At 37.0% G+C, this 22,316-nt stretch overlaps 2 protein-coding genes across 3 annotated transcripts in view; one reads left to right on the top strand and one right to left on the bottom strand.

The window, feature by feature from the left end:
- Positions 1-4,166, top strand: part of LOC100375286 (angiopoietin-1 receptor-like) — a 36,236-nt gene extending 32,070 nt beyond the window's left edge. For both annotated transcript variants that reach the window (XM_085503279.1, XM_085503278.1), the window contains 5 exons: positions 62-132; positions 513-553; positions 840-936; positions 1,200-1,299; positions 1,736-4,166. In XM_085503279.1, coding sequence (XP_085359405.1) covers positions 62-132; positions 513-553; positions 840-936; positions 1,200-1,299; positions 1,736-1,894 — 468 coding nt within the window. In that variant the 3' untranslated portion in view covers positions 1,895-4,166. The remainder of the gene's footprint in view (positions 1-61; positions 133-512; positions 554-839; positions 937-1,199; positions 1,300-1,735) is intronic.
- The window catches only part of LOC100375142 (adhesion G protein-coupled receptor L4-like), a 29,477-nt gene continuing 10,433 nt past the window's right edge, over positions 3,273-22,316 (bottom strand). Inside the window, exons 8-25 of the mRNA XM_085503280.1 lie at positions 21,764-21,867; positions 20,370-20,561; positions 19,483-19,551; positions 19,244-19,358; positions 18,840-18,998; positions 18,483-18,670; positions 18,005-18,054; positions 17,579-17,702; positions 15,285-15,388; positions 14,462-14,564; positions 13,169-13,322; positions 8,759-8,825; positions 8,268-8,334; positions 7,423-7,517; positions 6,850-6,976; positions 6,343-6,507; positions 5,558-5,651; positions 3,273-4,314 (exon numbers count right to left, since the gene is read on the bottom strand). Of these exons, the coding sequence (XP_085359406.1) occupies positions 4,268-4,314; positions 5,558-5,651; positions 6,343-6,507; positions 6,850-6,976; positions 7,423-7,517; positions 8,268-8,334; positions 8,759-8,825; positions 13,169-13,322; positions 14,462-14,564; positions 15,285-15,388; positions 17,579-17,702; positions 18,005-18,054; positions 18,483-18,670; positions 18,840-18,998; positions 19,244-19,358; positions 19,483-19,551; positions 20,370-20,561; positions 21,764-21,867 (2,024 nt within the window). The 3' untranslated portion in view covers positions 3,273-4,267. The remainder of the gene's footprint in view (positions 4,315-5,557; positions 5,652-6,342; positions 6,508-6,849; positions 6,977-7,422; positions 7,518-8,267; positions 8,335-8,758; positions 8,826-13,168; positions 13,323-14,461; positions 14,565-15,284; positions 15,389-17,578; positions 17,703-18,004; positions 18,055-18,482; positions 18,671-18,839; positions 18,999-19,243; positions 19,359-19,482; positions 19,552-20,369; positions 20,562-21,763; positions 21,868-22,316) is intronic.

Below are 22,316 nucleotides of genomic sequence, written 5' to 3'. Positions count from 1 at the left end.
CGATCTGTTGTGCTAAACTCGGGATAAGCTCATCTGTGCCTGCTTATTTCATATGTTTCAGGGTCGACTTCCAGTACGATGGATGGCGATCGAGTCTCTCAATTTCAGTGTGTACACCACGAAGAGTGATGTGTAAGTTTCAGAACTGATGTTTTTTATTTTAGTTTTGGAAACTCACAGTTCCGCCATGTGTCTCGTCTAAGTGCAAGCGCATGGGCAGTATAATCTCTCGTTATCGGGATCCTTTCATTGACCTATTATTGGTATTAGGCGTAATAATATAAAGTATATTTAATGTTCATTTAAAGCGGGGAGTCGTAACCAACGCATGCGTCAGATGGCCATAGCGTGATATTTTTTTTTTTTTTTTTTTTTTTTTTTTTTTTTTTTTACAAACAAGCGTCTACCCATAAGCATTTGCGTTTTTAGCGTGTGTTGTTATCATCGCTCAATTCCCGCGCGTGCGCAGGTGACGACCCTCCCGCTTTAATATTTTCACCTTTTCTATTCAGATGGTCATTTGGAATACTGCTGTGGGAGATCATCACTTTAGGTGGGTTTAGCATGTTTTTTTTTTTTTTTTTTTTTTTGAAATTTGATATCGTCAGCGGAAATTGACCGAGGAGTATGCATTAGAATTAATACTAAATCTCACACGCACCTGGAACAAATTGCCCATCAACAATTAATCAAAAATACTTTTTCCTGAAAAGTCTATGTCGTTGCCAGAACGGTTGGAACAGCATGTTTCTTAGCACGTGAGGACCGTCCCTATATTGCATATGTCATGCGTATTATGCCTATTTGTACTTAACTGTTGTATTGTTGTCTCTTCCCAGGAGGAACTCCATACCCTGGTCTGACGTGCGCTGAATTGTATCAACAACTTCCACGGAAGTACAGGATGCCAAAACCTCTGAACTGCGAAGCACCGGTGTATGTAACATTCTTCATCTGTTCTACACCTCACAAGCATAACAACACTGCGAGAGCGCATCGCGGTAAAACACAGCACAAAACGACGCAGTAGGAACCTATGAAATGGACACACAAATACAATTCACCAATTCAATTCATTGCGTTTATTTGCATAGTGTAATGAATCAGCGTGAAGCCTCTAAAATATATCTGAATTAATGCTTTCAAGATTTTTCTTCAGAACAACTTTAATTTAATGTACATATTATTTTCTATTTCAGCTACGAGATTATGCGGCAATGTTGGCGAGAAAGACCCTATGACCGGCCAGATTTTGGCCAACTTTACATGGCCTTAAAGAAACTCATACAGGATGCTAAGGTAAAAATATTAGTGAATGTTCTATTCAATTTAACAAACACCACTTTGGTCGCTCCCTCCAGCGACACAAAGTTTCTGTGACGACAAATAACCTATTTTTAGTTTACCCAATGTATGTGTATGTGATCGTTTGTCATTTAAAGTATGAGAAATCTTTTAAAAACAATATTTTTATTGACGGATGACTACATTTAAAAACACAAATCAATATTCTAATTCGCGTTGACGTTAGAGGGCGCTACTTATATGACAAGTAATTGACCCATACATTGGTATGTTTTCGTACGTGATTTTATACACTTCATGCAGCGGACCTGTTACTTCATCAATCCTGCTCCAGCGTTTTCCTAGTCACTATCAAATACGTGACGAGGGTTGTGCGTGGATGAAACGTGTTTAACTCATATATATGCATTGGTTTCTGGTCTCTTAACAGCCTTACGTCAATATGGAAATAGGTGACAACTTCGAGTACGCAAATATTAATATATCCGAAGAAACCGAACACGCTACTCCGGCAACCGTCAACGAGTCCAATGAAGTAGACGAAACAAAGCGCCTGCTTTCGAATGATACATGCGCCGCAAACGTCTGATGACGCGAATTCGCTGCTCCACCTATCTGGATTTGCCATATCGATACACTTGATTTTGTCTCACCAGTGTGGGACGCAAATAAATGCAGACGGCGGAGGCGGTTATGAATCGTATTGGCCGTGGTACGAGTTATTACAGATTTATATACAGAAATATCCTATACTTTGCAGCAATAATGATATGACATAATTTTAGCTTAATATTGCAATTTGACGATGTTAGAGCCGATTACCTGTCCACTAAATAGTGTACATCGGACACGTTTAATTAGTCACAGAAGAAGAGTATGCTACTATAATATTCGAAAAAAAAAACGCATAAAAACACATGCGCATTGCAACACCTGTGACGAAAAATGACGACAAACTAACTGCCACGGAACAATATGTAATTAGTGTAATACTTATAGTAAGCCCAGACTAGCGTCAATATTGCGTCATTGAACATTCCATTTCTCACATTCCATTGCGGTACTACAGCATGTTATTGTCAGAGTTAGTTATGAAACTATATTCAAAGTCTATTTTATTCCGTAAACCACAATTTTTATAGTTTATGCTATATTTTTTGCTAATAATTTGAACGATTTTTTTTCTGCCAACTTTGCCAACTGGCAACTATCCGACCACCACCATGGTGATTTGATGTTGTTGTTGGTGAGTGTGTACCCCATTTATGACAAGGTTAGATTTAACTGTGTTAAACTGTTTCACCTCTGGCTATACTATAGAGGACCCACCTAGAAGATCGCATAGCCTACTTCATGTGAGATGTCGTTCCTGTTCTTTGTATATATGTAATGCGATAATATTTACACTTTTTTGTGAACATTTGAACATGGTTAAAAGTATTTCACTAATCTATTCCAATTCCGGTATATCAATACAGCTTTCATGTTAATAGCGCCTTCTAGCAACGGAACTATTCAGTGACGTAATGGTAAAAATGCCATACATACTATAGTAGTTTGTTAATGGAATTGTTTTATAGCTGCACTCCATTCTAAACGAGGAACTACTGTATAACCAACACTCAATTGCGTCATCACTGTGACGTTTGTCGTTTTGACGTTGCTAGATTTAAATTAAAGGTGTATCTCAATATGATATTATGAAATCCGTCATTTACAAACTACCGTTTGTAAAATATACATGTGGTGTGTGGCATTTATAGTATATACTAGGACCATTGCATAGTTCCATCAAAATAGTTAATGAGACGCTAGCTATGATACATAAATCTGGCGTGCTTGGAGTTGCATAACATCGCGGGATGTTATTGAACTGACAGAAGTAGGAGGTTTTGCATATACCTGAAAAAATCTTTCTGTACATAAGAGAGTAAAATTATAAATGTGAAACAAAGAACAGACATAAATTTTATTGAATGCACTACATTTTAATCAGAAAATAATGTGCAAAGAAATATATAGTGGTTATATAATAATCAGGGCATTAGCGTAACATTTCACTAAACCTACTCATAAAAGTATTCACATTAAACTTCACCTCAATCTTCTTTTATTTGTTATTGATATAGAAATAAAATGTACATATTCACATCTCTAATAATACATATAATAAACAGAATGTAAATTAATACAAGTATAAGTGTTTTGAGTGAGCAGACTGGCTAATTTGTGTAAACTGTGCCCTCTGCCGGTGGACATACGCAGACAGACATAAGCCTCATGTACCGTCGTTTATATGAGTTACTAATTACGGCTTCACTTAATGACGATATTTTTTTTTCGAAGATTGGACACTGGACTGGACATTGAGCTTAGCAATTACGACATACACTGTAGCCTCGTTATAACGAACTCTTTGGGAAACATACAATTAGTTTGTTATAGTGAAATGTTCACTATATTGAAGCACATAATACATTGGGTTTGTTGTAAGCGGGGCACATGTTATGTGTTCATTATATCAGGAAATTCATTATAAAGGTGTTCATTATATTGAGGTTACAGTGTATTATGATGCATCATATACCCATTGTTCCCATTATACAGAACTGTTTGTAACCCACCAGTATGCTAATTAACTTTATAACATACATTTAATACATCATAAATTCAAAGAACATTATAGTTTTGAAAAATATAAAAAAAAACGTCTAACTTCTAATCCGTGAAATGTTAAAAGTAAACAACGTCCTCATCGTCCGATAAACGTGCAATGCCGGGGAAAGCGTTTTACCCTATTGACAAAAATGTGTATTCCTGCGAATAAAATACATATATAGTCATTAAATATTAACAACAAACATTGACTCTTGAATATAATAACTCCCGCAGGCATCCTGAGACGACTGTTGATACTAAAGCGCCCTCACACGACTATTCAGCAATGAGTAAGGTCCAGCTTTCAAGACAACGTATATTGCCCCTTGTTACCGCGAACGTACGAGTCAGCTGAAAAACAAGCAAAGTAAACATCATATTAGTGGAAATGGCGAGAATAAATTCGAATGGCAGTGATTATCATTATGATTCGTGGCTGCAAGATCCACGAACGCTTCGCCTGCAGTGTTTTAATAGCATCATATTTAATTATTTCAAGACGTTGCACGCAACTGTAGTATCATCATTCATTCACGCACAGTGGCTTATATGTAACGTGCTTCATTAGTCACCCTGACTCTATAAATTACATATTTTGTTGGTCAGTTTGAATCCACGGGACCTATATGTATTTTAGCACGACGGGTCGCCGAAATCTCGCAGCGAGAGAGCCACGATACTTTCTATTGCCCCTCAAATAATTTTATAATGCCATCGCGCCCATTGTTCCAAATTCCTATGGTTACACAGTTTTGGGAAATAGTTGACGCACGGACAAGAGAGAATACAATGGGACAAAAAAAAAATCGTGGCTCTCTCGTTATCTTGACAGCCATGTTCGTCTATTGGGCGAATTACATTAATCATGACACTCGCGGAGTCGCATGGTTACCAGTTACCGGAAGTCCAGTTACCGGAAGCCAAGAGCTAATCTAGTTATTCACCAACAATCCATAAAATTTCTGTGTGGAAAATAGCAGTGAACTTCTTACAAACCGACCACAATTCGTTTGGAGCGAAATCAAGCATGGCCGCCACCGAAAGGCGGATTGAATGCGTATAGATGACCTTCGAAACGTTCGATATTTTATTAGTACTTACAGATATATTTCCAAAAATCAAACTAATTTAAAGTTGTAATAAGGGTGAAAACATGTTATTGTTAGTATTGATATCTGACGCTGTGTAATGATAGATCCATTAGATTAGAATTTATCATGATCTGAGTATTCGTTCAACGAAACAATGAAATTCTCTAATACGTATGTGCACTGGTTTTTTTGATACGTACAATAACAATCACTGCACATGCGTATTAGTGGTTTTTACTTTTTATCGAACGAGTACGGTTACGTATCAAGCAATCATAACATTTTTAGTTTATAATAATCATAATCCGATTTGTATAGAGTATCGAACAACAATCTTAAAAATAGATGATTTCATCCATATTATATCTTTAATCTACCCTAGACTCCATCGAATTCTTAAATCAATAATAGACTTTCGAATAGTGGTTTTGTTTCAAAAGCAATCGCATGTAACGCTGGTGTTCAGTTCCTGTTTTGTTTCATTTCTCAACCCATGTGCTTACCACGATTTGGAGCTTTGACGTCTGATTCTGGCATCTGGACAGACTCCGATACTGCGCTTATGATACAGTTGCTGCTCTCACTCTGTCTGACACCCTGTATTAACACAAGACAACACATAATTAGATATTACTGTAAAAAACTTTATTTTTACTGGAGGAATAAAGCAGTAATAATATACCTAAGATGCAATTGACAAGCGAGATCTCGCTGAGTCCGAGCGAGCCACGAGACTGATCTTTGCCCCCCAACTTGAATAGTACAATTGTCTCCCATCATCACGCCCGCGGCCTATGTAATCATGATATTTGGTGGCTACTACAAGGAATCATAATATTCAGTAGCTCGGGGTGCACCAATCAGCGTCTCTCTCTGAACCACAAAGAACCAATCAAATTGTAGAAGAAAACGACCCAGACTCTCCACTAAAACATGCGGTGATTGGTCATGTTTTACTTTGAATTCATGAAGTACCATGAATATTTGAATCAGCGCCCCTGGTTACAGACCTCCATGTGTTTTGCCAGGATGTGCTTAGAATGTAGCGACGGCGTGAATTATCAGCGAGAGACAATTTCCTTACTATAACTAACAAATGTTATCGCAAATTACAACACATCAATGTTTCTTGGCGGAAAGAAGACAATTAATACCCCTCCCTCTTACATTGATTATACACTCGTCATATATCACTGCGCCACATTTCTCAACATTGCATCAAATACTGCACTGTATCGTACCGGATCTACACGCAAGTGAGTTCAAATACACCATTTGTATTTCTTACCTGGGACGCTGTACTCTGCGCCTGCGCACCCGAGCTCTGCTGGAGATGCTGCAGATACTTGTTTCGGATATAGCTCGGTACAAGTCGTGATCTGCGTAACCTCTTACCGATTTCTTTCTGGACTTTTTCGTTGCACAGGCAGTGAAACACGAAAATGTACGTTCCCTGAAAGTAAAAACAAACGAATCGTACAATTCACCGATGCAACCTCAGAATTTAAACCATCTACTGTGATAGATAATAAGTTTAAGTAAGACCTTCGCGAAATCGTAGAAGAATATTCGTGTCTCATAATCGAATAAGAATACGTAGCGCGGTTTTGTCTTTTTTCAATTAACATTCCACTAAATATTACTGATCATTCACTAACGCGTTTTGTACCTCATATTAGTGTGTATAACTATTAATCATGGATTATTGTCCGGGCATCACCTTGAACAACAGGGAATATTCCGTGGTGGTAATGTATGAATGTGTGCGCTGGGAAGAGATATATACAACACTCACCTGGAAGGTGTTCATCAGTGTAAACGTGTAGGCCATCACAACGGAGTTTCCATCGACATAGAGAAGTCCGAGTATCCACGTGACCCCAAGTATACACACCAACACAACCGCGCCCTTCGCCCATTTCCTAAAATGAAACAATGCTACATAGTTGTAGCTCATCGACCCAAACAACTAATCGTGTCCATGAATGATGGATAACTTAATATTGCAAGCCGGAGCTGTATAGTTGGATGTGTATGTGCATAGTATTCAACGCTTAATGTATTACAAATTCACACGCGTATTTAATAATTAGTACGTACTAAAAAATCATTGCGCACGTAGTTATGCGTGCTGCAAAAGAAACATTTTTTAGTTTACGAAAATCACAATATTGTGTTCGTGAACAAAACCATTTTAATTCATCTGTATTGATTGCCATTTATGTATTTTATATCAGTAACTTTTATTGTGTGATATGCTATTCAAACTATGAGCCTACACACCAATGCATTTTTCTTAAATGTTGAGCTTCATAACACCTCGAGTGAGCCGGTAGGTGAGAATGCCACGTGTTCATGACTTACTCACCTGACTTTCACAGCGGCCCCCTTCTCTTGTTTCGCAGTAACTGAACGGTGGGCGTATGCCACTCGTAGAGCCATGAACAAAAATACAAGATTCACCTGCAAGGAAAATTAAATTGCATATAGAGAGACACGTCGAAACGTGTCCACGCGTACATGTGTGTTTGTTTTGGCAACGTGTGCTCGGTCCATCTGAGACAGCTATGGCGCGATAGAGCCTATTTTAGATATAGGGGACTAAAATTCTTACTCAAGTTGTCACGACGTCTATGCGACGCGTTGAAATGGGCAATGTAGACACAATTAGATAGATTACGTTGCGTGATATAAGTAGGCAAAGAGGTCATTGCTAACAGGTATTGTGCCCTACTCTTGATTGTATTGGTGTCTGATGGGAATACCTAGCTGAGTTGTTATGCTACTCAGTAAGACAACAATTCATGAGTGAATTTGACATACATATACGAGAACACGTTATGGCTACGTACTAGTACATTAGTTGTGCATAATTGCAAGTATTGGTGGGTAATTACAATTAATGTAACGTATTTACAAATACTCGGACGTAATTACAATCATTTGCACGTATTTATAATTATTGGGACCTAAGTACAATTATTGACATTTAATTACAATCACTGGCACGTATTTACAATAATTGGGACCTGATTACAATTATTGCCACGCAATTACAATTATTTCCACGTATTTACAATTACTGGTGCGTATTTGTGATTATTATTACGCACAACAGTCATTACCCCTTATACCCAATGAAAACTCATACTAGTACTAGAACAAAACGGTTTATATAGATCAATCTTTTTATTGCTTTATATAAAAACTTACCACCGTTATAGCAATCACTGGTCCGACAAAACTCCAAATAAAGCCAAATTCTGTCGTCAACCAGCAGCTGTCAGAGAAATAAACAGTATCAATTCTATTTCATGGAAGTACTGTGCTTCCACCCGGAATTTATTTTCGCTACTTTCGCTGAAGGAGTGAATTAGTAGAAATAAAATCTAGTGACATAAAACTTTTTCCTTTTTTTACATTCAACTCATCAAAAATCAGTGAAACAGAACAGCCTAAATGCCATTTAGCGAGTATAATTCCATCTAAAATAACGTAATTTACAGTAGGTGATTCGCTCACTAATTGTAAATTCGTGAGATTGCTTCCTCGATTTAAATGAAAGTGCATCGACCCCTTTCATTATACGCGTGTTACACGAAAACCCGTCATGATTAAACCAGAGACGGATAACGTACAGGCCTTTATTAACGGCGTCTTGATTGAAATTATACCGCGAAATTCATAGAATAAATCACACTTACTGGAATGATGTCCCATAACCGTCGTGTTTTATTGCCGCCGAGATGCCAACGATGATTGCAGGTACACCTGTAATTATGCACGCACATGGCGCGGGGAATATATTAATATCAGTCTGTCTGCATTTTGCAACGAGACTCGTTCGCGAGTCTTAAACGGTTTGAGTTTAAAATTGTATTCATGTAAAATAAATAATAAATCAAGTCAACTTTAAAAAAATACAAGACGCATGCGTAAAACAGGACTACTAATGCAACCATTATCAAACACATCGTCCGAATATACAATGGACATTTTGGAACTATTACAACCAATTTACTAGATTCCGCTAATGTTTTGAACTATCGAGCGCTGCATCATTGCAAATTTACCAAATGTACCGAACTACAAGAGTGTTTAATTATGGTGCCATCACCGTGTACCGACCACCAAATGCGATTACCGAGTGTCTGTGTACGACGACGTTTGAGCGTAATCAGTCGGTTGTAAAATAATCTGCCATGCGAATAGCAATGATCAAATGCGATCAATCGTCTCGGCGTTTACATAGGTCAACCGTGTACTCAAGAACGGCGCGTGACTCAACCTGGACGAGTAGTGAAACTATTATCGTATTATAACCTTAAATAGTCGACGCGCCGCGTCGAGTTGTATACAGGCTCCATGCGACGTATACTCAGCGTGTAAAATACATACTTTGTTTACATGAAATCTGAACGGGCATTGCGAGACGACCTATATAGTGTGTACATTTCACGCAGGGATAGAACACGACAGACGCCTCAGATTAACATTTGGATATCAAATATTATTGCTCAATACTCAGGACACGTACCAGGGCATGTCTATACAAATTTGTAACGACATTCAGTTTACATGTGCAATACACCAAGGAATAATTTTATAGCTTCCTATGGTCGTTTGTTTTTTGAATAAATATCTGCTCATGAATTACTAAATAAAAACTTTCAATCATTATTTCTTGTTCTGATATTTTGTGGATTCATTATATTTTAATAGCATATCATGACACAAGTCATTGAAAATGACACAGTCCCCGTTAAGTTCTCTTTGTGCTCGTCATATTAAAGCGGAGGGGTTGTCGCGAGCATGTCCTTGAAACTTGAGTTCCAAGTGGCGTATACAACAGATTGTTTATTTACATCAAAACACTTGTTTCGTGTCATAGTAATATGGCCAAAATAAAAACAGCCGTTATTCAGCCATCTTTGATCTGATTATGAAACACACTGATATGTATGATGTATGCGCCAAATACGAATGAAAATGGTACTTAAATTGTGGAAATATAGTAGTAAGGCCAAAAAGCCAGATGGCTGTCAATCGGCCATCCTTGACCAGATTTTGAAACAAATTGTCATGGACATGCATCCTAACATGTATAAAGTACATGTATGTGCCAAATTTGAATGAAAACTGACAGAGCACTTCCAAGATACCGCATAAAAAAACAAAAACAAGATGCCTGCCAGTCGACCATCTTTGATCCAATTGCGAAATAAATCGTCATGGACATGTATCCTAACATGTATAATCTATGTACCAAGTTTGAATGACAACTGACAAAGCATGTCCAAAATACAACATTTTCAAAAAAACAAGATGGCTGCCAGTCGGCCATTTTGAATCGAATCGCTAAACCACTGCATGTGCATATGTCCCACATAAGGTACTAGGCACATGCAAAGAATGAACGGAATCGGTCCACAGGATTCTGAAATATGACGTTGGATAGACTGACGCACGGACAGACGGACACACGGACGAACGAACGGACAGACTCAGGAACTCACGGATGGTCGGGGACATGTATCCTAACATGTAGGATCTATGTACTAAATTTGAATGAAAACTGACAAAGCATGTCCAAAATACGACATTTTCAAAAAACAAGATGGCTGCCAGTCGGCCATCTTTGATCCAATTGTGAAATAAATCGTCATGGACATGTATCCTAACATTTATAATCTATGTACCAAGTTTGAATGAAAACTGACAAAGCATGTCCAAAATACAACATTTTCAAAAAACAAGATGGCTGCCAGTCGGCCATTTTGAATCGAATCGCTAAACCACTGCATGTGCATATGTCCCACATAAGGTACTAGGCACATGCAAAGAATGAACGAAATCGGTCCACAGGATGCTGAAATATGACGTTGGATAGACTGACGCACGGACAGACGGACACACGGACGAACGAACGGACAGACTCAGGAACTCACGGATGGTCGGGGACATGTACCCTAACATGTAGGATCTATGTACTAAATTTGAATGAAAACTGACAAAGCATGTCCAAAATACGACATTTTCAAAAAACAAGATGGCTGCCAGTCGGCCATCTTTGATCCAATTGTGAAATAAATCGTCATGGACATGTATCCTAACATTTATAATCTATGTACCAAGTTTGAATGAAAACTGACAAAGCATGTCCAAAATACAACATTTTCAAAAAACAAGATGGCTGCCAGTCGGCCATTTTGAATCGAATCGCTAAACCACTGCATGTGCATATGTCCCACATAAGGTACTAGGCACATGCAAAGAATGAACGAAATCGGTCCACAGGATTCTTAAATATGACGTTGGATAGACTGACGCACGAACAGACGGACACACGGACGGACGAACGGACAGACTCAGGAACTCACAGATGGTCGGGGACATGTATCCTAACATGTAGGATCTATGTACTAAATTTGAATGAAAACTGACAAAGCATGTCCAAAATACGACATTTTCAAAAAACAAGATGGCTGCCAGTCGGCCATCTTTGATCCAATTGTGAAATAAATCGTCATGGACATGTATCCTAACATTTATAATCTATGTACCAAGTTTGAATGAAAACTGACAAAGCATGTCCAAAATACAACATTTTCAAAAAACAAGATGGCTGCCAGTCGGCCATTTTGAATCGAATCGCTAAACCACTGCATGTGCATATGTCCCACATAAGGTACTAGGCACATGCAAAGAATGAACGAAATCGGTCCACAGGATGCTGAAATATGACGTTGGATAGACTGACGCACGGACACACGGACGAACGAACGGACAGACTCAGGAACTCACGGATGGTCGGGGACATGTACCCTAACATGTAGGATCTATGTACTAAATTTGAATGAAAACTGACAAAGCATGTCCAAAATACGACATTTTCAAAAAACAAGATGGCTGCCAGTCGGCCATCTTTGATCCAATTGTGAAATAAATCGTCATGGACATGTATCCTAACATTTATAATCTATGTACCAAGTTTGAATGAAAACTGACAAAGCATGTCCAAAATACAACATTTTCAAAAAACAAGATGGCTGCCAGTCGGCCATTTTGAATCGAATCGCTAAACCACTGCATGTGCATATGTCCCACATAAGGTACTAGGCACATGCAAAGAATGAACGAAATCGGTCCACAGGATTCTTAAATATGACGTTGGATAGACTGACGCACGAACAGACGGACACACGGACGGACGAACGGACAGACTCAGGAACTCACAGATGGTCGGGGACATGTATCCTAACATGTATGATCTATGTACTAAATTTGAATGAAAACTGACAAAGCATGTCCAAAATACGACATTTTCAAAAAACAAGATGGCTGCCAGTCGGCCATCTTTGATCCAATTGTGAAATAAATCGTCATGGACATGTATCCTAACATGTATAATCTATGTACCAAGTTTGAATGAAAACTGGCAAAGCATGTCCAAAATACAACATTTTCAAAAAACAAGATGGCTGCCAGTCGGCCATTTTAAATCGAATCGCTAAACCACTGCATGTGCATATGTCCCACATAAAGTACTAGGCACATGCAAAGAATGAACGGAATCGGTCCAAGGGATTCTGAGATATGACTCCGGACGGACGCACAGACGCACGGACGGACGGACACACGGGCGGACGGAGACCGAATTATAAGTCCCCGTTTTCGGACTTCGTCCGAACGGGGACTAAAAACTATTAATTGATTTGCGCGTACGTATACTTTATAAGTAGTTGATTGAACCCTAAACTCAACCCTAAACTCGATCTATATGTTCACTAGTTGATGTAACACAGTTACCAGTGTACGTAACATTCACGTATTCGAATTTCATGTAAACAAACGATGTATTCGTACGTGCTGTATACGTCGAAAAGTTGAACTACTAGTATTTTAAATAATTTCCATCAGTTACGTTGTTTTGAAATAACCGGATCTAATCTTTTTAGCGGAATTTACGCAGGAAGATAATTATGGTTTTGTTATATACAATTATAGTTATATAATAACCATTTTGGTACACAGTGCTCAGAGACACATACACAATTTGCCACCTGTTAGTGAGTTTTATAGAGTTGTAAAAGCAATAAGGTGAATATTCTTACCGTAACCGGTGATATAATACAGGTATATCCTGGATTTCTCTTGCGCAAATACTAGAACCAGCATAATATACAGCTGTACGCCCTCCAAGCACATCCATGCAAACGCCGCAAGGAAAAAATAGTGCATAAGACCAGCAAACACTGCACACAAGGTCTGTGGGTTTAAAATTATACAGTTTAGTTCTACAAAAGAGGTAATGTGGTGAATTTTAGTGTTTTGACCATTCTATATTGCATCTTGATAAATACATTAGGATGTAATTGTACTTGAAATAAAACCCTTATTTTGTCAGAACACATAGCAATACTCGTTCGACGAAACAAAGAAAAACTCGAATGCGCACGCACATTTTCAATATTTCATTGAACGAATACAGCTGTTTACAGCAAAAACATGATTGTTAATTTTACGTTAAACACAACGCTAGCGTTACTATCAAATGAAGATTCAATATAAAAAATATATATATTTTTAAATGAGCTCCAAAATACTCAAGGTTACTAATATAATGATTGCTTCTTTAAAAAAAACACTCGTATCGGGGTAACATAGTGAAATTTACAAAACAAAACCCCTGTGTAATCCAGACGTTATGCGCCAATGTCATGCTCGAATTAACTAAATTCCATGGCCTGCAAAACGCTTTTTAGCGATTTTTGAGGCTCATATATTCATAATTTCAGCCATAAATACTGAAATTGTAAACCCCATTTGGGAAACTTTTGAAGACTAAGGGGAAACATTCCAGTCACCCCGGCTCAATGTGGCGGCACATATGTAGACAGCTTCCTAATGGAAGTCCACTTGGTAATGTCGCTATGGAGATATTTTAAATACAAACGAAAGTTTGACGACCTATCGTTGTTTTGCCATTCTTGAAAGAATAAAATGACATCAAATCGTCACGAGGAATAAGTTATATGAAGTTGTTTCAACAATAAGCATTATAAAATCGGTGCTAACCGAATGAGTGAAATAAAATTGTTGAAAATTAAAAGCAAAAATATTCGAATACAAAATTATTACAAACAATAATAATCATTGTTCTAAAAAATAAATAATATACATTTGATAGAAAAATAAGTGTTATAAAACAGTTTCAAAGAACAAGTGATATACAACTGTCAGAACGAGTGTTATGATATTTATTGTTACCACAATAAGTGATATAAATTATCACGAAGAATATGTGATATAGCATTGTTACACAGAATGCGCGATATAACGGTGTAACAAGAAAAATGAGATACAAAATCGATTATATATCATATAATTACACAATTAATTATTACCTGATTCTGAGTTCTGTCAATACCAACAAGAAACGTTACTTCCGCGACAAGTAAACACAGACACAGATTTCGGTGAATAGTATTTCGCACGCACCACAGTGGTCTGCAATCGACACAAATATAATAAAAATAAGTATTATTGAGAGATATCTAAACAAAGAGATATAGATGCTTGTTTGTAAAAATCGGCACGTTGTGACCTTCTGACGCATTTTACAGACAAATTACGCGACTGCGCGATCGAATTGCCATAAACATGAGTCACGACGTGCGACTTCGTGGGGACAAGCTTTGGGCTCAGTTATGGGCGTAGTTTCAATCATGACAAGTTTCAACTTTCAACCAATAGATAATTTCGTATGAATTACCATAAACGCACCGTTTCCCCTTTTCAACGCTTACATCGTATCTATCGGCGTCTCTGTGGTCTGGACAAACTCTTCATAACATGCCTGCTGCGAAATTAATAAATTGGAAGCAGAATTCCAAATTTACGGACTAAACACTTTGCGTTCAATTCACTGTCATTAAATTGGTATTTTCAGGGGGCATTAATTCTAAAAGTCGTTGTTTTGTTGTAATAAATAAAACAGCAAAATATTGGTGTTTTAGAAAACCTGTGCACCTTTTTAACACTTTTTTTGCCCTAATCGTCGTAAATGCACTATACAATATAATAAACACATGGTCGCCATATGCCGCAGATTCTAAAGCCAGCTTGTGTTTTTCTCGCTAAACAAATACTTCTTGATTTGAGAAAACGAGTCTCTGTAAATCATGCATTGTCCCCCTGTGAGATTCATATGTCAATTTTGCGTCTTACCTAAACGAAGTGAACACTATTATGCAAATGAAGAGGCACACGATGGAAATAATGCATCCAATGTAAGTAATGACACTCAGGGCGAGAGTGTGGTCGTCTGAGAGCTGTGGATAAAGTAATTTGTAATATCGTAATTGACAATGTAGATAGAAAATGTATAGATAAAAACTGATAAAAAAAAAACTTACAGAAAAATGATAAGCAGTTATCATGTATAAAGTAATAAAAGGATTGCCCCCAGACTATGTACAACAAGAAAGTAAAGGATGAAAAACATATTAATATATTTAACGTCTTGGTTTGTCTAACAGTTTATGGTTATTTCATGTGGCAAAGGGATGAATATTAATGATGAAATATGGACGGAACCATTCAATTTTTAATACTGTTGTTTTATAATATACACCAATAAATAAATTCGTTCGATGACACAATGCAAATTTCTAATACGCATGCGCACTGGCTATTTGGTATGTAACATTTACTGTACACGCGTATAAGTTTTTTTTTTTATTTTTCATCTCACGGCTACTCTTGTGTGTCTTGCAAGGGCAACATTTTTAATTTGTGAAAATTATCAATATCTACATTATGGAGTATCAAACAACATTATTAAAATTTATGTTTTTTGTCTACTGTAGAATACTTTATTTTCGCTATTTTCGCTGATGGGAGTATTCCGTGAAAATAAAATCCAGCGAAAATATTTTTTTTGCATATATTTCACATTAAACTCATCAAAAATTAGTGAAAATGAATTTCATACAAAACGCTCAAAAGCGAAAATTAATTCCAGCGAAAATAAACTATTCCACAGTATATTTCATATATAACTCTATGTAATATTATGTTATGTAAACGCACTTTTAATTCACATCTTTAATTCAGCGGCTAAATAAATAATGATTATTAACGCCTAATGAGTACACTGTACGTGTGTAGTGACACTTGTTTTAGACAATTCTGTATAGATACAATGTATTCACATACTAGTATACATTATCATAGTATACGCCACTGCGGACATATAAGCGTAATAGTAAACTGTTTTTGTTTGAATTGTTTATTTAAGACACACCGTGAGACATCATCTCATATCAATTTTGATCGCGGAATTTTATCAGGAACTGTGTTGACAATTTTCACTGTGATATTGTGCAAACGATTCCGTTCATAATGAGCATTTTATACTCGTGGGACATTAAATTAATCACAACATCTCAAAGAGGGTCTCCACCATGCACATATGCATTTGGCGCATAGGTTAATGCATTTGACGAACCCTATCGAGATACAGACAATAATTACCAGTCGCAACCGAACGCAACGTAATGTCATGATAATCCTGGGAACTCATCAAATTTACGCATCAAACTCACGCACCGATAAGGGCCCACATTAGATCATCATACCATCCCACGAGGGACGGCTAAATTGAAACTGATGATATGTCATACATATAAAGTGCCGCCTGGTAGAGCGTAAAACTGAGAAAGTGTATTAAGGTCAGCGATCTAGGTAACGTGTCCAATAAAACAATACTGACACAGAGTGAGAGTAATAGCTGGGCCCAAAGGGCATTTTTTTTCCAGTAAACGTAACTTTTAATGTTGAAACTGTTAAATCAGAGATTAAGTGTGCGTCATTGACGTATACGAATTTGTTACGGGGATTAACATTACTTCCAACCAATATGCTATTCGCGGATACCAGAGTAAAGGGAAATAATTTGCCTAGTACGTCGTCAAATCTTCCATTTTATTTCATCCTCGTACGTAGCTACTCGCGTCATAGTCACTAAAATATATGACAGGTACGCCACGTTGTTCGAGATTACAAATGTATATTTATCATGAACCATCTGTTTTACCACGTCATTATTTAAGAATTTCTTCTTATAGTAGTTATATTTGTAGTAGATTTTAAAAAAATTGAACATGATTTAGATTGTTTAGTCAGTTTTACTATTCACTTCATTTTTTATACATTCATTTATCATTTCTGTGATTAAATATGTATATACTGTTACTTTGTCAGGCCTATAGTAAATTGTCTTGCCTGCTGATATTTATGTAATATTTGATTTGGTCGAGTGGGACTCAGTGGCACTTTTATTTTAATTTACCTAGATAACTCTCGCCACTATGAATTCTAATCTGCGCAACACTCAAAGTTGTCTTCTGAATGTGTGTGCATCGCATTGTGTTAAATCATGCTATCAGCTGTTTTGTTAGCATTGACTATCGTCCTTAAACATACAAGATAATATACATAGATATTCCCGTGTGTTATACCTTTGTACCGTGTACATCCATCAACACAGCAAAGTTGGTGAGGTGATTGCAGGCACACACCGTCGTAGTTGCGTTGCTCGTCACCACATTGCATCCATAGTCAGACCATGCACCTTTCATATTGCTGTGAAGAGACAACATGTACCGTCAAATAATTAAGTTTTATTTTCAAGTAATTTCACTACACGCTATGTATAATAGACATAGCTTTGTTTTAAATACGATATCCATGCACACTCTCTTTCGATTAGCGTCCATATGTATGTAGTGCTGTATTTGAACTACGCCCCAGCTGGTCATTTTTGTTTTATTTAAATATCTCGTAAATACATTTAATGTCCATCCGTTCGTACTTACGTATTATTTGACTGTTATGTAAAAATAAAGTATTGACACTCATTCGTTGACATTTGCAATCAAACTTACCTTTCTGAATAGTTCCAAAATGCACATATTGGATTTTCAACACCGTCAGTCTGTAAAAAAAATATTGTTTAATTTTCCACGTGCTTGTTTCTTCTAACGAGACATAATTGTGAGCTTCAGAAACAATTTTTTTAGTTGATGATAAATCATATTCTAATGTATTCAAGAACATACTGTATCAAGCAACAATATTAAACAAAATGTTTTCACCCATATTGCATCTTTATTCGAACTATTACAGTTATCATAGAAGCGTGAATATCATGTCTAAACGGGACGTTTTGGAAATTTACGCGAATTGTGGAAAATATCTATATTTCAATTGAGTCTGTTCGGCTGTTGATTCTTTGCTGATTATTGCTTTGCTGACTAATGCATATTCATGCATCAGTGTATGTATACAGTTTTAATGTTTTTACAGGCACAGGATTTAAATAAAATCTTATGAGAATGAATGAATACGAATGTGCAAGTGTACCTTCAAGTGATCTAGTATGAAAATGACATTGCTGTCCATTTCCGTATATTTCCCCCCGTTCACAGATGCCGCGATCACAACGGAGTTTGCTATATAGTCGGATTCCACGCTTCCATCAACGGACGTATTCGCCGATTTCAGTAGGTTACCAATATTCTGGTATGCCAGGAATGCCACCTTGACCGGGTCTACCAGAAAGAAATGAATGAAATATGCAACTTTTCTGCCAATGAGCTTGCCATCAATATGAACGACGTTTGCGTGCTAGTCAGATCACAACTCAAAATGTTTGTTACTTTGATATATAGTGCAAAGAAACTTCGACATGCGCATCAATTTTCATTCAGACGTTTTTACCTGTGTTGTTATTAAATGTTGGCTCCAAAATAAAACTCGGTAGTGTGATTCCCCCTTTTGCGGTTGCATTTCCAGATGAAACTGCGCCACCTACTTCAAATGAGAGCGGTCTCACTGGCCCTTCCGGTCCTGTCTTTTCAATTCGTATTGCTTCCATGACTGCGAATAGAAAAATATTCAAATAAAGGTCATCAGAAAGTTACCAAGTTCATGTTAATTGGTGATTAAAATCTTATAAATCCACGTTTTCATATTATTTGACGTCTGCGCAATCTGTATTCGCGTACGTACACCAGTTCCCTTGGAAACAGCGATAACACGTTTCAAAGATTAAAATCCCCGATACCATCGGCACAAAAGATAAAAGAGCGAACACGGATCGATAGTACGGAAGGTGAGCTCACCGATGTTTTCCTTGGTAATTCGCATCTCTTCCGCTCCCGTCATCTGATTAGCCAGCATGTGTGCGCTTTTCTCCATGCTGTCAACTAGAGAGGTCGCCGAGACAGAGGCGTAATCCTATTTAGAAAGGAAGATAACGACTAAGGTGAATCTTCGTTATCATTATTCGAAGCCTTTCAGTGAAAAAAAACGGCGGATTACTATACACTGGGCAGATAAAACAGATTTATATTAGGCTTACCGAAGACATTTTGTTCCACTGCTTGATATTCTGTGAATTCAGTAAATTACTGCCAACGGCGACAATTTCCTGCGCACGAAGAAGAAAATGATATATTTTGTATAGTAGGCCTGAATATGTCGCGTTGGAGATGTGAAAACTCTCAAGGCAGAATGAGAACTAAGATGGAAAACCCCACAAGCACATATGTGCTAGAAGTTCCGATAGACAACACCTTCTAGGCATATAGCAGTATACTAGTATTACATAACCCGAATTGGGAAAGACATAACAATACTTAATATTAATAATTGGTAATAGATATGCGCAAATTTCCGACATAACAAAAAACTGGCCAGAAATGTACTCTAAATCATAATTTAAACTGAAATCATTGTTTTGCATCACACGTGTTCATATTATTTGTATGAAGATTACATTTCACAAATACGCATTCGAACAACCATCGAGAGCCACTGTTCTCTAGCATTGTTGTTGTAGGAGGAACTTATGCAAGTCTAAAATCACGGATATGCTACTCTCGTAACAATTACATTTCTTTAAATACAATTTTGTATATTTCACCTTGATTCACTGCCCGTATGTAACGAGGAATTAGGAAATCAGGGATGCAACTTTGCGATTATTACTCGCTGCTAATTTACAAGCGTCTGGGACAATCACCTAACATTCTCATTATACAGGGCAGCTGTTTGTTTGTAAGCCAAAGTTATACTGTTTTTGTATTTCACAAACCTACACATATATAAGCATGCAAATATATTACGCTAAGAAATGTTCTATTTCGTAAAGTAATAGTCCAACTGGTGCTACTATGTCCAAACCAATGTCTGTGTGAGTTACTTCGATAACCACGTATATCCATAGTACGTTCTATTTTCACCAACCTCGGTAAAATTCTTGGTTACACTCTCTTTTTCTTCATCATTCAAACCGATCAACTGTATGCTCTGTAGTTGTAGAAGATCATCCACAATCACAACGGTCTCCTCGATATCTCTAGTCGTCATAAACTCTTCTGTAGTTGTCTCCTCTTGCAGGGCCGTGGCTATATCGGTGGCAGGGGCTCTACTTTCAATCTGGTGGTATGCGAAAAGACGATTAGTCATCATTATCATGCATGTGATACCGTCCACTAATCTTGGGGAAAGATTATCGTATGTACTCGATCGATTAATTAAATCTGTCCGAATGTTTCGGAATTATAAAATGGAACTACAAATACATTATACATTCGCTATGTCTGTAGTATGTTGACATTGAGTTCTGTATCGATTCAAATCCTATTGTGATTCCGTTTCTAATTAACACACACACATTCTGTTTGTAACTTTGCTTACATCATTGCTAAAGGAAAGTCATGAACAAGTGTCCAATCTCTAACCACAGAATCTCTGTGTTTGTCAGTGCATGTTTTTTTCCAATATAATCTGGATATATACCAGAAATTATATTGCAAATGATGCAGTTTGAATTTTCTTGAAATGTTCTTATCAAATTAACAAGTTTCTGAAACATGATGAGGAAATGTATTTATGTAACACATAGTTGATAATCGTAGTTCTTGGTAATTATTCATTACATCAATTTGTTTCAGCAAATGCCATTTCATTCGTAATATTATGTTGGTACCAATTATAATTTCCAGCTACCACCTATTTATGGGTACCAGAATTCATTATTCATTGAATTCATTTTCAATAACTAAACGAAGGTAGTTATGAAAAAAACAGTTTTAGTAAATTGATAGGACATAGCTTTTGAAAATAATTTGTATGTTTATTTCACACGGTTCATGGAGTCACACTACGGGAAATACCGTAATAAAAGTGCACATAAACGACCCTTAAAAACAAAATAGACGAACAGCAAGAGTTCAATAAAAGCGCCAAGAAAAGTCATTAAAAACAATGGGACGCCGATCATTTCAGGTCATCAACAATTCTCGATTTAAAAGAATTAATCTTGAAGAGTATTTATTACATATACCATAGGTAGCACTTTAAGTCTTTTCCGATGAAGCCACCCTATGACGTAAATGGGAAACACAAAAGCCGTTCAAAGTGTTGGTATCGTTTTCATCTCTAGTCGCACATAATCAATGAAAATTATGCTTTGAAAGTTACTATTATATTGTAGACGACAACCGACTACACAAGCAAATTTTTTTTTGCGATTTGAAAGACATTGCCTTTACTCGTTAATTTGACGTCACGGATACAATCACATCATTGGGAGAACTCAACCGTACGGAAATTTGTAATTGTTAAATTGATCTTACCATCTCATTGGCTCGATTCACCCATGCAGATATGCATCGAGAGTAATCCGGTCCTTCGCTATCCCAGCCAACCGGGTCGTCTTGACAAGTCCAATATACTATACCTGCAGTGGGTAACAATGACTTGTAATATTCACAATAATATAATATAATATTACAATTTGTATGAACGGTTTCGAAGAGCGGGGAATTACTAGTGAGCGCATGCTTCTTAAAAGCCATGGAAGAGAGATTCTTCAATGTCTAAACTAGGAATCAAAATATGTTAAAGCTTCATACTGTGACGTAGGACTGAACGCCGTTATGGTACGAGCTATACTATATACACACGACACTTTGCGAGATGTTTCACATTTATTCCAATAACTACAGATGATTACTGGCATTTTGAACGGAAATATCACGGCTAAGTGTAGGACAACTTAGCTAGACTACAGAAGAAAAATTACGGAAAAGTAATCTACCTACAAAAAACACATAATTAAATAAAACAAATCAGAAAATCTGGAAATAAAATTAGAGCGCTAAGCTAAACTGAACATTTGCACAGTTT

This window comes from Saccoglossus kowalevskii, chromosome 9 (assembly GCF_978046115.1).
Source record: "Saccoglossus kowalevskii chromosome 9, keSacKowa6.1, whole genome shotgun sequence".
NCBI classification, from domain to species: domain Eukaryota; kingdom Metazoa; phylum Hemichordata; class Enteropneusta; family Harrimaniidae; genus Saccoglossus; species Saccoglossus kowalevskii.
The sequence above is the reverse complement of the archived record's forward strand: the minus strand, read 5'-3'. Positions and strand labels throughout refer to the sequence as shown.